Below are 12,500 nucleotides of genomic sequence, written 5' to 3'. Positions count from 1 at the left end.
AAGAAGGACATTTCTGTCCTATACACCAACGCGCGGAGCTTAATACCCAAACGGGATGAGTTACTTGCCTATGTTGACGTAGAAAGTCCGGACGTGATTGCCATCACCGAAACGTGGGCCACCTCTGACCACCTAATGACCGAATTCTCAATTCCGGGATACGAGAGCTTCTACAAAAACAGACTTCACAAGAAAGGAGGAGGTGTCATCTGTTACGTCAAGAACAAATACCCTGCCGTGGAAATAACCAAAGAAGACTCAGAGAAATATGACACTGTATATGTTGAACTGGAGACTAGCAAGCACAACAAAATAACGATTGGAACCGTTTACAGACCTCCAAAGCAACAAGCAGCGGACGACGAAGCGCTGTACGAGGAAATTCACACCATAACACAAAACAAACAGTCAGTCATTATCGGGGACTTTAACTGTTCCAACATTGACTGGACCACGATGATTGGAGATCGGGAGGGTAACAGATTGCTCGAAATGTTAGAGGACAATTTTCTTACTCAGATTGTTACCCAACCGACGAGGAAAATAACTTATTAGACCTAGTACTCGTGAGTGATTCAGATCTCACACGCGAATGTCAAGTCGGCGAAAAAACTGGATGGTTGCGACCATCACCTAATTCGCCTAAAATCAGAACAGACCATGAACTCACCGAAAACATGTCCAAGATTCCAGACTACAAAAAGCCAATTTTAACTTCGCTCGTGAGCTGCTAACCCAGACAACTTGGGAACCCATGAACCTCACTCCGGTGGACGGCGCGTGGAACGGCTTTAAGAACAAACTCCTGGAGGTAGAGAGAACGACTGTTCCCATGAAGACAAGGAGAACAAATAATGCCACAAGCACACCATGGATGACTACCCAAGTTCGACGGGCGATTAATTTGAAGAAGAAAATACAACTTGCTAAAGGAAAACAGCACTGACGAGGCACGCGAACAGTACCATCAAAGCCTCAGAGCTTGCAGAACACTCATTCGCCAGAGTAAACGTGACTATGAAAAGCAAATTGCACGCGAAGCCAAGTCCAACCCGAAAAAGTTCTTCACGTATATAAGAACCAAAAAGAAGACAAAAAGCAATATCGGTCCCTAAAAGATGAAAGTGACGTACTAACACAGGACAGTAGACAAATGGTCGAAATCCTAAACAGGAACTTCGCGTCTGTGTTCACGGTCGAGAATACCCAGTCCGTACCCGAGAGCCCTTCCCCACCGATGGGAATCACTCCCCTAGAAATTGGTACAATCGACGAACGGGATGTGAAAAAGTACCTAGACAAACTCGAGACAAACAAGTCTACCGGACCCGACGACTTGTCACCCAGGCTGCTCAAGGAACTCAAGCAGCAAATCCTCAAGCCACTCACCGCCATCTACAATCTGTCACTACAACAAAACAAAGTCCCGAAAGACTGGAAACAAGCGAACGTAACACCGATCTACAACAGGGAGACAAAAGTGTGGCCCTAAACTACAGACCAATCAGCTTGACCTCAGTGGCGGGAAAAATCCTCGAGAAGATCATCAGAGACAAACTCGTTAGGTTCCTTGAAGACAACAACATCATTTCCGATGCTCAGCACGGTTTCAGGAACAAGCGCTCATGCTTAACCAATTTATTGGACTTCTTCCAAGGTATCTATGAAAACTGGGATAATCATATCCCCAGTGATGTTATATATCTAGACTTTCAGAAAGCCTTTGACAAAGTGCCACATGAAAGACTCCTCAAGAAACTTAAGTCGGCGGGATTAGGCGACGATCTGACAGCGTGGATCAAAGACTGGCTCACTGAAAGAAAACAACGAGTTGTACTCAACGGACAGGCCTCCGAGTGGCTCCCGGTCACAAGTGGAGTGCCACAGGGGTCAGTGCTGGGACCCATACTTTTCATCATATATATCAACGACCTAGAACTAGGATTAAAACTTTCAAAATTTGCCAACGACACAAAGGTGGGTGGGAAGACCCTCACGACGGCAGACTGCGAAATTATCCAGAGACCTGGACCAGATCACTCGGTGGTCAGAAAAATGGCAGATGTCCTTCAACACTACCAAATGTAAAGTAATGCATATCGGATCCAGAAACAGCAACCACATATACCACATGGGTGGCGAACCACTACATGTTGTGCAAGAGGAAAGAGACCTCGGGGTCACCATCAGCAGTGACTTGAAACAAACAAAACACTGCAAGTCCGCCTGTAAGAAAGCCAATACAATGCTTGGGTTCATATCGAGGAACTTCGAATACAAGACGCCGGGAGTTATGTTATCCTTGTATAATTCGCTGGTAAGGCCCCACCTGGAATACGCCGTGCAATTCTGGTCTCCTAATTACAGGAAAGACATTGAATTACTTGAGAGAGTACAGCGCCGCGCCACGAAGATGATACCATCACTGAGGACGAAACCCTATGAAGAACGACTCGAGCGACTCAACCTCTTCACGTTGGAAAAGAGACGACTGCGGGGAGACATGATACAAGTCTTTAAGTACCTGAACAAGCTCAGCAACGTTGATCACTCCAAACTCTTCACGCTACAAACTAACCTGAGAACAAGAAACAACGGAAAAACAATTCAAGCAAAGCGATGCAATACCGACATCGGCAGGAGTTATTTCTCGAATAGAGTTGTTCGCCGCTGGAACAGCCTTCCTGCAGAAGTGGTTAGCGCAGAGACCATCAACTCCTTCAAGAAACGCATTGATCGCCACTTTGCTGCAACAGGAGTGAACTGAACGTTCCCAAGAGTAGGTTCACAAGTGCTTTAATCCTTCCCTGCAAGCCACTCCTGTGGCAAACGGATTGATTAAATCACTGAACGCAGGCAGCCTAGTAATGAGCCAACAGGCTTTCTGCTGCCTGCTAGTCCATGTTTCCATGTTTCCTCCTCTTCTTTCTTATCCTCTTCCGACCTTCACTTTTTTTCCTCCAAAGTTGCAGTCTGTCATTATGGGTTCAGAACTTTCTCTCCCTCCGGCTACACCTGCACCTGCATCTCCTCCTCCTCCTCCTCCTCCTCCGTATGACCGTATGCATAGCTGGTCACGATAACAGAAAACCTTATTCCCGATAACCGATAACTGATAATGGAAAATCTTATCAGTGATAACCGATATTCGTTAACTGAAGACACAAATATAGGCGATAACCGATACCCGATATAAATCCATAATTCCGATACTAGCTAGCGATAAGTCCGATAGGCGAAAACGATACTATATTGATATTTCAAATAAAAAACAAAGCTTAATTCAAATTTTCATTATCTGTATTTTAGAAAACTTACAAAACCTGAATACCACACGTTGACACATTCCTATGGACGGTAATACTAAGAACGCCTGAACCGGTGTTGTCCCCACCATCAAAAGCTGGCGCTTGTGTTTACAAACACTGGTCTCTCGTGAACTGCGCATGCTCAGACCAGCAAGCGTAGACCTGTACACTCCCACAAAGCTTTTTAACCGTAATTAAGAGTTGCTGGAAGGCTGGCTCAGACATACAGTACCACTACCACCATTCTCGCTGTTTCTAGAATGACACTTTGTACGAGTTGTATTTATATGTACAGCTAGAGTGTCGTTTTAGAAACAGCGAGGATGGTGGTCCTGCATGTCTGATTCAGCCTTCCAGCAACTCTTAATGTGTTAAAAAGCTTTGCGAGACTGTACAGAGCTACGCTTACTGGTCTGAACATGCGCAGTTCACGAGAGACCAGTGTTTGTAAACAAAAGCACCAGCTTTTGACGATGGGATACCAAATAACACAACACCGGGTGCCTTCAATACCATAGCATGCTCACAAACGAATATGGAATATCAAACTTGAGGCAGTGAATAATATTTTTTTGGGCAAAGTTTCTTTGATTTTTTAGTCTAACATAAAAAAAATAACCTAATGTTTTAATGTTGATGATCTAAGTATGAAATCTCTTCACCGAAGATATTTCATACCCCGAAGTTTTTTCATACAACATCGGGCGCCCGGGCCACGCATGCGCATAATCTGTATATAGTAAAGGAAGCTACATAGTACAGTGACTTTCGATGTTTAGGATTATAACAACAATTTGTATAAATTCTATGGCATGTGGCAGCGATTTTTTTTCCATGTTGCCACGTTGTGGTGGTGGTGGTGGTGGTGATGGTGGTGGTGGTCGGCGTGTCCCCTTAGGTCCCTCCCCCGGGTCGAGAGGGAGAGAGAGGGAGGGAGAGAGATAAACAGGTGGGTTGTGGGTGGGTAGGTAGGGAGACGGTGCTAATCTGATAATTAGCGGTCGAACTGGCAGAGCCGCACTCATGGGAATTCAGGAATCTGCCACACCTTGAACCGACTTCATGCTCTGAACAGACTATAGGGCTCAATGCATTCAGGCTAAAAATCGTGCAAACAGGTTACGGGGTTTCATCTCAAGGAGCGTAAGCAATGGGGGCGTTAAAGTCACCCTAAAACTTTACTTGGCACTAGTTAGACCTCATCTCGATTATGCGGCTCAGTTTTGGCCACCCTCCTATATAATGGATATCAAGATGTTAGAATCTGTACAGAGGAGGATGACAAAGATGATTCAGGGGGAGATAAACTTGCCTAATGAAGACAGACTGAAACATTTAAATCTACACTCACTAAAAAGGCGAAGGTTCCGAAGAGATTGGATTGTATTGGATTGGATGAAGGGTTTCATTCAATAAAGGGGATGTCAATAGGGTTTTTGTTGTAAAAGAACCAGGTAAGACACGTAGCAATGGTTTTAAATTAGATAAATTCAGAGTCAACAAAGACCTGGGCAAGAATTGGTTTAACAAATCGAGTGGTGAATGAATGGTACAGGCTTGGCAGCCATGTTGTGGGTGCCAATACCATAGAAACATTCAAGAAAAGGTTGGAGAAAGTCATGGATAGCGAGGTAAGGTGGGGTTCAGAGTACAGGAGCTGCCTTGTATAGCCCAAACGACCTCTTTCAGACTCCTTACGTTCCTATTTTCTTGTGTTACTACTACTACTACTACTACTAATGATAATAATATTAATAACAATAATAATAATAATAATAATAATAATAATAATAATAATAATAATAATAATAATAATAATAATAATAATAAATAATGATAATAATAATAATAATAATAATAATAATAATAATAATAATAATAATAATAATAATAATAATGATAATAATAATAATAATAATAATAATAATAATAATAATAATAATAATAATAATAATAATAATAATAAAAATAATAATAATAATAATAATAATGATAATAATAATAATAATAATAATAATAATAATAATAATAATAAAAATAATAATAACAATAATAACAACAATAATAATAATAATAATAATAATAATAATAATAATACTATTACTACTACTACTACTACTACTACTACTAATAATAATAATAATAGTAATAATAATAACAATAATTATAATAATAATTATTATTGATTATAATAGTAGTAATGAGAACAAGAATAACAACAACTGTAGTTCCCTCACTAATATAACGTGACTGACCGACGTTTGAGTAAAAAAACCGAGCCAGCGAATGAACGAGAGAGAGAGAGAGAGAGAGAGAGAGAGAGAGAGAGAGAGAGAGAGAGAGACCCGTGGTTGACTAAAATTGTAAACACTCAAGCCGCGAGTCCAGATAGCACTCCTAAAGCACTGATAAGATACAAGATTTTCTCCTAATCAGTAGTTGAGATGGGGATGGTTTACGTGACGGGGGGGGGGGAGAGAGAGAGAGAGAGAGAGAGAGAGAGAGAGAGAGAGAGAGAGAGAGAGAGAGAGAGAGAGAGAGAGAGAGAGAGAGAGAGTGGGGAGGGAATATACTGCAGCCTACCTTGTATTCAGAACGCCTCTCCTACTTGAGGACGTAGGTACGCTTTGTAGGGTAAAAAATCGAAAATTTTCGAAAATAGCGAAAACCTGAAAAGTAGCAGAAGTCTTTGGTAATATTCCGCCGAAGGTTTGGAGTCATTTTGTGAAGTTTTCGTCCTTTTAATTAAATCGATCGTCCCTTTAATTACGCAGGAATGGGTGTTTATTTCCATAGTGACAGAGAGGCACGTGGCTGTCATGTTGATAATATATTTTTTTTACAGCTAAGGAATCATTAAAGAAATCATTAAATAAAGAAAAATATTTAAAAAAGCCCGCTACTTACTGCTCCTGAATAGAGGTCAAAGGAGTGGCCAAAAAGAGAGGTCAATTTCGGGAGGAGAGGTGTCCTGATACCCTCCTCTTGAAAGAGTTCAGGTCGTAGGCAGGAGGAAATACAGATGAAGGAAGATTGTTCCAGAGTTTACCAGCGTGAGGGATGAAAGAGTGAAGATGCTGGTTGACTTTTGCTTAAGGGGTTTGGACAGTATAGGGATGAGCATGAGTAGAAAGTCGTGTGCAGCGGGGCCGCGGGAGGGGTGGAGACATGCAGTTAGCAAGTTCAGAAGAGCAGTCAGCATGGAAATAGCGATAGAAGATAGAAAGAGAGGCAACATCGCGACGGAATTCAAGAGGTAGAAGACTATCAGTAGGAGGAGGAGAGCTGATGAGACGAAGAGCCTTAGACTCCACTCTGTCAAGGAGAGCTGTGTGAGTGGAGCCCCCCCACACATGAAATGCCTACTCCATACGAGGACGGACAAGGCCCCTGTAAATGGACAGCAACTGTGCGGGGGAGAAGAACTGGCGGAGACGGTACAGAATGCCCAGCCTCGAGGAAGCTGATTTAGTAAGAGATGAGATATGAAGTTTCCAGTTGAGATTTTGAGTTAAGGATAGACCGAGGATGTTTAGTGTTCAAGAAGGTGATAGCTGAGTGTTGTCAAAGAATAGGGGATATAGTTGTTTGGAAGATTGTGTCGAGTGGATAGGTGGAGAAACTGTGTTTTTGATGCGTTGAAGGACACCAGGTTCCTCTTGCCCCAATCGGAAATAATAGTAAGGTCTGAGGCTTAGCGTTCTGTTGCATCGTTAAGTTCCTGTAGGGTGGGTCTTCTATTAAAAGAAGTTGAGTAATGCAGGTGGAGTCATCGGCGTAAGAATGGAAAGAAGATCATCAATGAACAACAGAAAGAGAGTGGGAGATAGGACAGAACCCTGTGGGACACCACTGTTAATAGGTTTAGGGGAAGAACCACAGCAAAAATATAACGGTCAGAAAGGAAACTGGAGATAAAGATACAGAGAGAAGGATAGAAACCGTAGAAGGGTAGTTTGGAAAGCAAAGATTTGTGTCAGACCCTGTCAAAAGCTTTTGATATGTCCAGCGCAATAGCAAAGGCTTCACCGAGACGGCTAAGAGAGGATGACCAAGAGTCAGTTAAGAGAGCAAGAAGATCGCCAGTAGAACGCCCCTTGCGGAACCAATACTGGCGATCAGATAGAAGGTCAGAAGTAAAAAGGTGCTTTTGAATCTTCCGGTTAAGGATTGATTCACAAGCTTTAGATAGACAAGAAAGTAAAGCTATAGGACGGTAGTTTGAGGGATTGGAACGGTCACCCTTCTTAGGCACAGGCTGTATGAAGGCATACTTCCAGCAGGAAGGAAAGGTAGATGTTGACAGGCAGAGGCGAAAGAGTTTGACCAGGCAGTGTGACAGCACGGAGGCACAGTTTGTAAGGACGATAGGAGGCACTCCATCAGGTCCATAAGCCTTCTGAGGATTGACGCCAGAGAGGGCATAGAAAACATCATTTTGAAGAATCTTTATAACAGGCATAAAAGAGTCAGAGGGGGGATGAGTAGGAGGAATATGCCCAGAATCGTCCAGAGTGGAGTTTTTAGAAAAAAGTTTGAGAGAAGAGTTCAGCCTTAGAGATAGATGAGACGGCAGTGTTGCCGTCACGACTGAGGAGTGGAGGGAACGATGAAGAAGTGAAGTTGGAGGAGATGTTTTTGGCTAGATGCCAGAAGTCACGGGAAGAGTTAGAGAAAGCAAGGTTTTGGCATTTTCTATTGATGAAAGAGTTTTTGGTTAGTCGGAGAATAGATTTGACACGATTCCAGGTAGAAATGTACAGTTAATGGTTAGCATTAGTTCGCAGGCCCTGGTACCTTTTGTGAGCTGCCTCTCTATCTTTGACAAAACGAGAACAAGTGTGATTAAACTAAGGCTTTTTTTAACATGAGGAGTAGAGAAAGTACGTGGAATGTATATGTTTGTCGTTTTTGTTTTTGTTGCTTTTTTTTTGCTTTTATTCTGAAAATTATGGTAACACTGCCTTGAGCCATCGAGAGCAGGGAGACTGAGGGAGTCAGTGGTAGGGATGGGCAGGTACCGTAAATTTGAGTATCGGGAGTACTTGTACCGAAAACTCAGGTACAGTTAGTACCGGTACCAGTACTAGTACCGCCGAGTATTTTTTTTTAACTTAATGACGTCTGATAAAATTCCTAATTACATTTTCTGTAAAGAAAACTCTCTCTCTCTCTCTCTCTCTCTCTCTCTCTCTCTCTCTCTCTCTCTCTCTCTCTCTCTCTCTCTCTCTCTCTTCGTTTCACGAATGTAGATATAACAAAGTTGTTTATGATCGATGACACTTTGCGAACGAGGAACAATGGTATAAAACTCAAATGTCGACAAGTAAATTCAGACTGCACCAAATTTTTCTTCACCAACGTTGTAGTGCGAGAATGGAATTAGCTCCCACCGTCAGTGGCCAGTGTAACACGATTGACTCCTTTAAAAACAAGCTCGACCGTCACTTACTTGAACTTAATATTAACTAGAGTTGAAATGCAATGTTTTAAAGCCATCTGATTAATGTAGAATCAATTACATTTAAGGACAGACCACCTAGTCTGGACCATGGGGTCTGTGTGGTCTGATTTTCTATGTAATTCTCTCTCTCTCTCTCTCTCTCTCTCTCTCTCTCTCTCTCTCTCTCTCTCTCTCTCTCTCTCTCTCCACTGAATGTAGTGAATGTTTATTTTTTCCTTAGAAATTGGCATATATATATATATACGGTAAATATATATATATATATATATATATATATATATATATATATATATATATATATATATATATATATATATATATATATATATATATATATATATGAATAATTATCAAATAGATAAGTTACTAAAATAATGGAGCCGAACAGGTGGAAACATCAGGTAGGGCAAAATGGCGGGCGAGAGTGTCCCTATAAGCGCCGGCACTGGGAATCCAACCGGTACTGACACCGGAAATGGTACCGTTAGTCTTCCGATAGTGTCATATGAGCACTCGGCACTGAGCAGTACCGATTTGTAATGATTTCATTCGGCACCCGGTACCGGTATTGAGTGCCGAATATAATCGATTCCATTCGGCACTCGGTACCGGTACCGGGTGCCGAGTGGAATCATTACAAATCGGTACTGCTCAGTGCCGAATGCTAATATGACACTATCGGTACTGGGCCCCGGTCAAAGTGTCGGAAGACTAACGGTACCATTTCCGGTATCAGTACCGGTTGGATTCCCAGTGTCAGGACACGCTCGCCCGCCATGCTTGGTTGTGTGGTGTTGGGCCCGGCTGTGCGAGTCGCTGCATGTCCGTTTTCCCGCCATTTTGTCTTGCCTGATGTTTCCATCCTCCCGTTCGGCTCCATTTTTTTATTAACATATATTAAATAATTATTTATGTCCGATTTTTTGTTTTTTTTGTTTTGCTAATATATATATATATATATATATATATATATATATATATATATATATATATATATATATATATATATATATATATATATATATATAGATATATATAGAGAGAGAGAGAGAGAGAGAGAGAGAGAGAGAGAGAGAGAGAGAGAGAGAGAGAGAGAGAGAGAGAGAGAGAGAGAGAGAGAGAGAGAGAGAGAGAGAGAGAGAGAGAGAGAGAGAGAGATTTTTACAAGTTGGTGAAGGTGAGTAGGGAAAATGAAGGGTCAAATCAGAAGTTTATTCATGACTAGTTTCGCTTGGTACAGCTTCTTCAGAGGAATGAATACGCCAGTGAAAGCATGCTATATTTATACACAAAGACAAATCCCTAACTGGTAACTTCCTAGGCCTCCTCCTCGGTGGTCAGGTCGGGTCATGTGGACCTCGCTTGGGTGAGTGAGGTCTAGGGTGTGGTGGTAGACGTTGGTGGCCAGCCCCTTTAATCGCCTGCCTTGCCGTGACTGCCGCTGTGATCCTTCCCAATTTTATATCACCTGTTCTCTGGTTAATATTTTCATTCACTGATATATGTAGCGCTTCCATTACCTTCCTCCGTAGTTTGCTTATTCCTTTCTCCAAAATCACCGCCCCTTCCCAATTAGGTAAATGCCCCCTCTCGTCAATATGGTTCACTAGTGCGCTCGTGTGACGGTGGTGACGAACGTCTGCTTTATGTTCTCTTTTCCTTTTGCCCAGGCCTCTGTATGTCTCGCCATAGTATGCACTGTCGCAACCATTACAAGGTATTCTGTACACAACACTATCTTCATTATCACGGTCATTCCTCTTAAATGTCACTAATTCACCGATCTTTTTCCCACTGTCACACACCACCACAGTGCCTGTTGAACGTAGCGCGGTGGTGAGAGCCCGTGCTAGTTTCGATTCGGCGACCACTATGTAACCGTTTCCTTTCGACTTTTTCTCAGTCTCTACCCACTGTATAATGTTCCGTGCTTTACTTAATGACAGCGCAAGCATACCTTTAGGATAACCTAATTTGTCAAATGACCGGTTGATATAATATATTTTCTTCATCTGTGTAGTCGTGACTGCAGATACGTAATGCACGAAGGTAGAAACTATATATATATATATATATATATATATATATATATATATATATATATATATATATATATATATATATATATATATATATATATATATATATATATGCTAATTTCTATCGAAAAATAAATACTCACTTTATTCAGTGGAGAGAGAGAGAGAGAGAGAGAGAGAGAGAGAGAGAGAGAGAGAGAGAGAGAGAGAGAGAGAGAGAGAGAGAGAGAGAGAGAGAGAGAGAGAGAGAGAGAGAGAGAGAGAGAGATACCATATTAGCGAGTGGCTAGTGTAGCTGGTACCGTTAGTACTGGTACTGGTATTGGTACCTGCCTACCCCTAGTTAGTGGTGTCGTAGCATCAGGGGAGCGTGCACGCGCGTCGTCTGTTTCCAACCCATCCATGGTTTACTGCATTTGGCTTTCATCAGTTTATGCAGATACGCCGAAAAAAAGCGCAAGATCTATTGCTTTTGCAGAGAAGAACTGGAAAGCTGCAAAAGTGGGCGTAGAACTTAGGAAACAGAAGACGGAAGAGAACGCCGCGGCGGGAGCTCCTCACCATTCCCGCCAGTTACCACACCGGAACCTTCCTCTTTGCACACTCCATCCACACGACTTGCAAGTGCCCAGAAAAGGAAGCGTCTGTTTACCACAGAAGAAACAGGTGAAACAGTGATAGACAAAGAAAAGTATAGTGTGTTACTTGGGGTAAATGATGTGAAAAATATGATGAACAAAACATTGTGTTGTGAGTGCTTAGCTACGCCCGAGTGTTCATATGGGTTATATGGCACTGATGCAGACAGACAGGTGAAAATCAAATGTAATTGTGAAGGAGATTTTGACCGTATAAATCCAGTTCTTGACAATACCCCAAGAGTAACGTACATTTGGTACCGGTAAAGTCGGAACATTTATGACTCATGCCGTCATAAGAAGCATACATTATCACTTTGAATGCATTATTTATCATGTATAATGAATGATCTAACAATACCTGTTCATATTTTATATTTTACAGACATAAGTTTTATGCAAAGGGGATGAAAGCACAACACAAACTTTGATGCTCGTTTCCCGAAACTTATTTTGAGAAAGTAAGTTATATCTAATTCTACAATTTTAGCTCTATTTACATCATTGTTTTTCTTTATATTAAAGCTTATAGTTTCTTCTAACTTTTTATGCTGATTTGGGTATACAAGTTGAATATTCAATTTTTGGTGAATATTTTAGGCTATGCACGGTGGAAAATTTTCAAGGGGTTAAATCATTGACGAGTATAAACAAACTATTTGACCTACACTCATGAATCAGCATAAATTTTACAATCATGTCAAATACTTTCCTAAAAAAAATCAAGACAAAATTCCAAATACCTACCGAGTAGTTTATTTGAAACTTGTCGAGTTTCACATACTGGTACTCCTCTATAATGATTTTTTTTTTATTTGTTGGTAGAATTCACCAAATAAAAAATGATATGCATAGTCCCCATGATACACAAAACCTCCATACAAGAAATGAGCATCCTAGCACCAATAGGAAAAAAAAAGTACCCTGAAGCGTACCTACGTCCTTATTCTTGGTTGGAGAAAGTCATGGATAGCGAGGTAAGGTGGGGTTCAGAGTACAGGAGCTGCCTTGTATAGCCCAAACGGTCTCTTTCAGACTCCTTAAGTTCCTA

General features: G+C 41.4%; 1 protein-coding gene across 4 annotated transcripts in view; it reads left to right on the top strand.

Moving 5' to 3' along the window:
- The first annotated feature begins 11,161 nt into the window (after positions 1–11,161).
- The window catches only part of LOC126989506 (gamma-butyrobetaine dioxygenase-like), a 21,036-nt gene continuing 19,697 nt past the window's right edge, over positions 11,162–12,500 (top strand). For all 4 annotated transcript variants that reach the window (XR_007743395.1, XR_007743393.1, XM_050848084.1 and 1 more), the window contains exon 1: positions 11,162–11,477. Coding sequence is in view for 2 of the 4 variants with exons in the window: in XM_050848084.1 (XP_050704041.1) it covers positions 11,214–11,477 (264 nt within the window). In the remaining 2 variants the exon portion in view is untranslated. The remainder of the gene's footprint in view (positions 11,478–12,500) is intronic.

This window comes from Eriocheir sinensis, unplaced genomic scaffold (genome assembly GCF_024679095.1).
Source record: "Eriocheir sinensis breed Jianghai 21 unplaced genomic scaffold, ASM2467909v1 Scaffold12, whole genome shotgun sequence".
Classification (NCBI taxonomy): domain Eukaryota; kingdom Metazoa; phylum Arthropoda; class Malacostraca; order Decapoda; family Varunidae; genus Eriocheir; species Eriocheir sinensis.
This window is presented reverse-complemented; position numbering and strand designations above follow the sequence as displayed.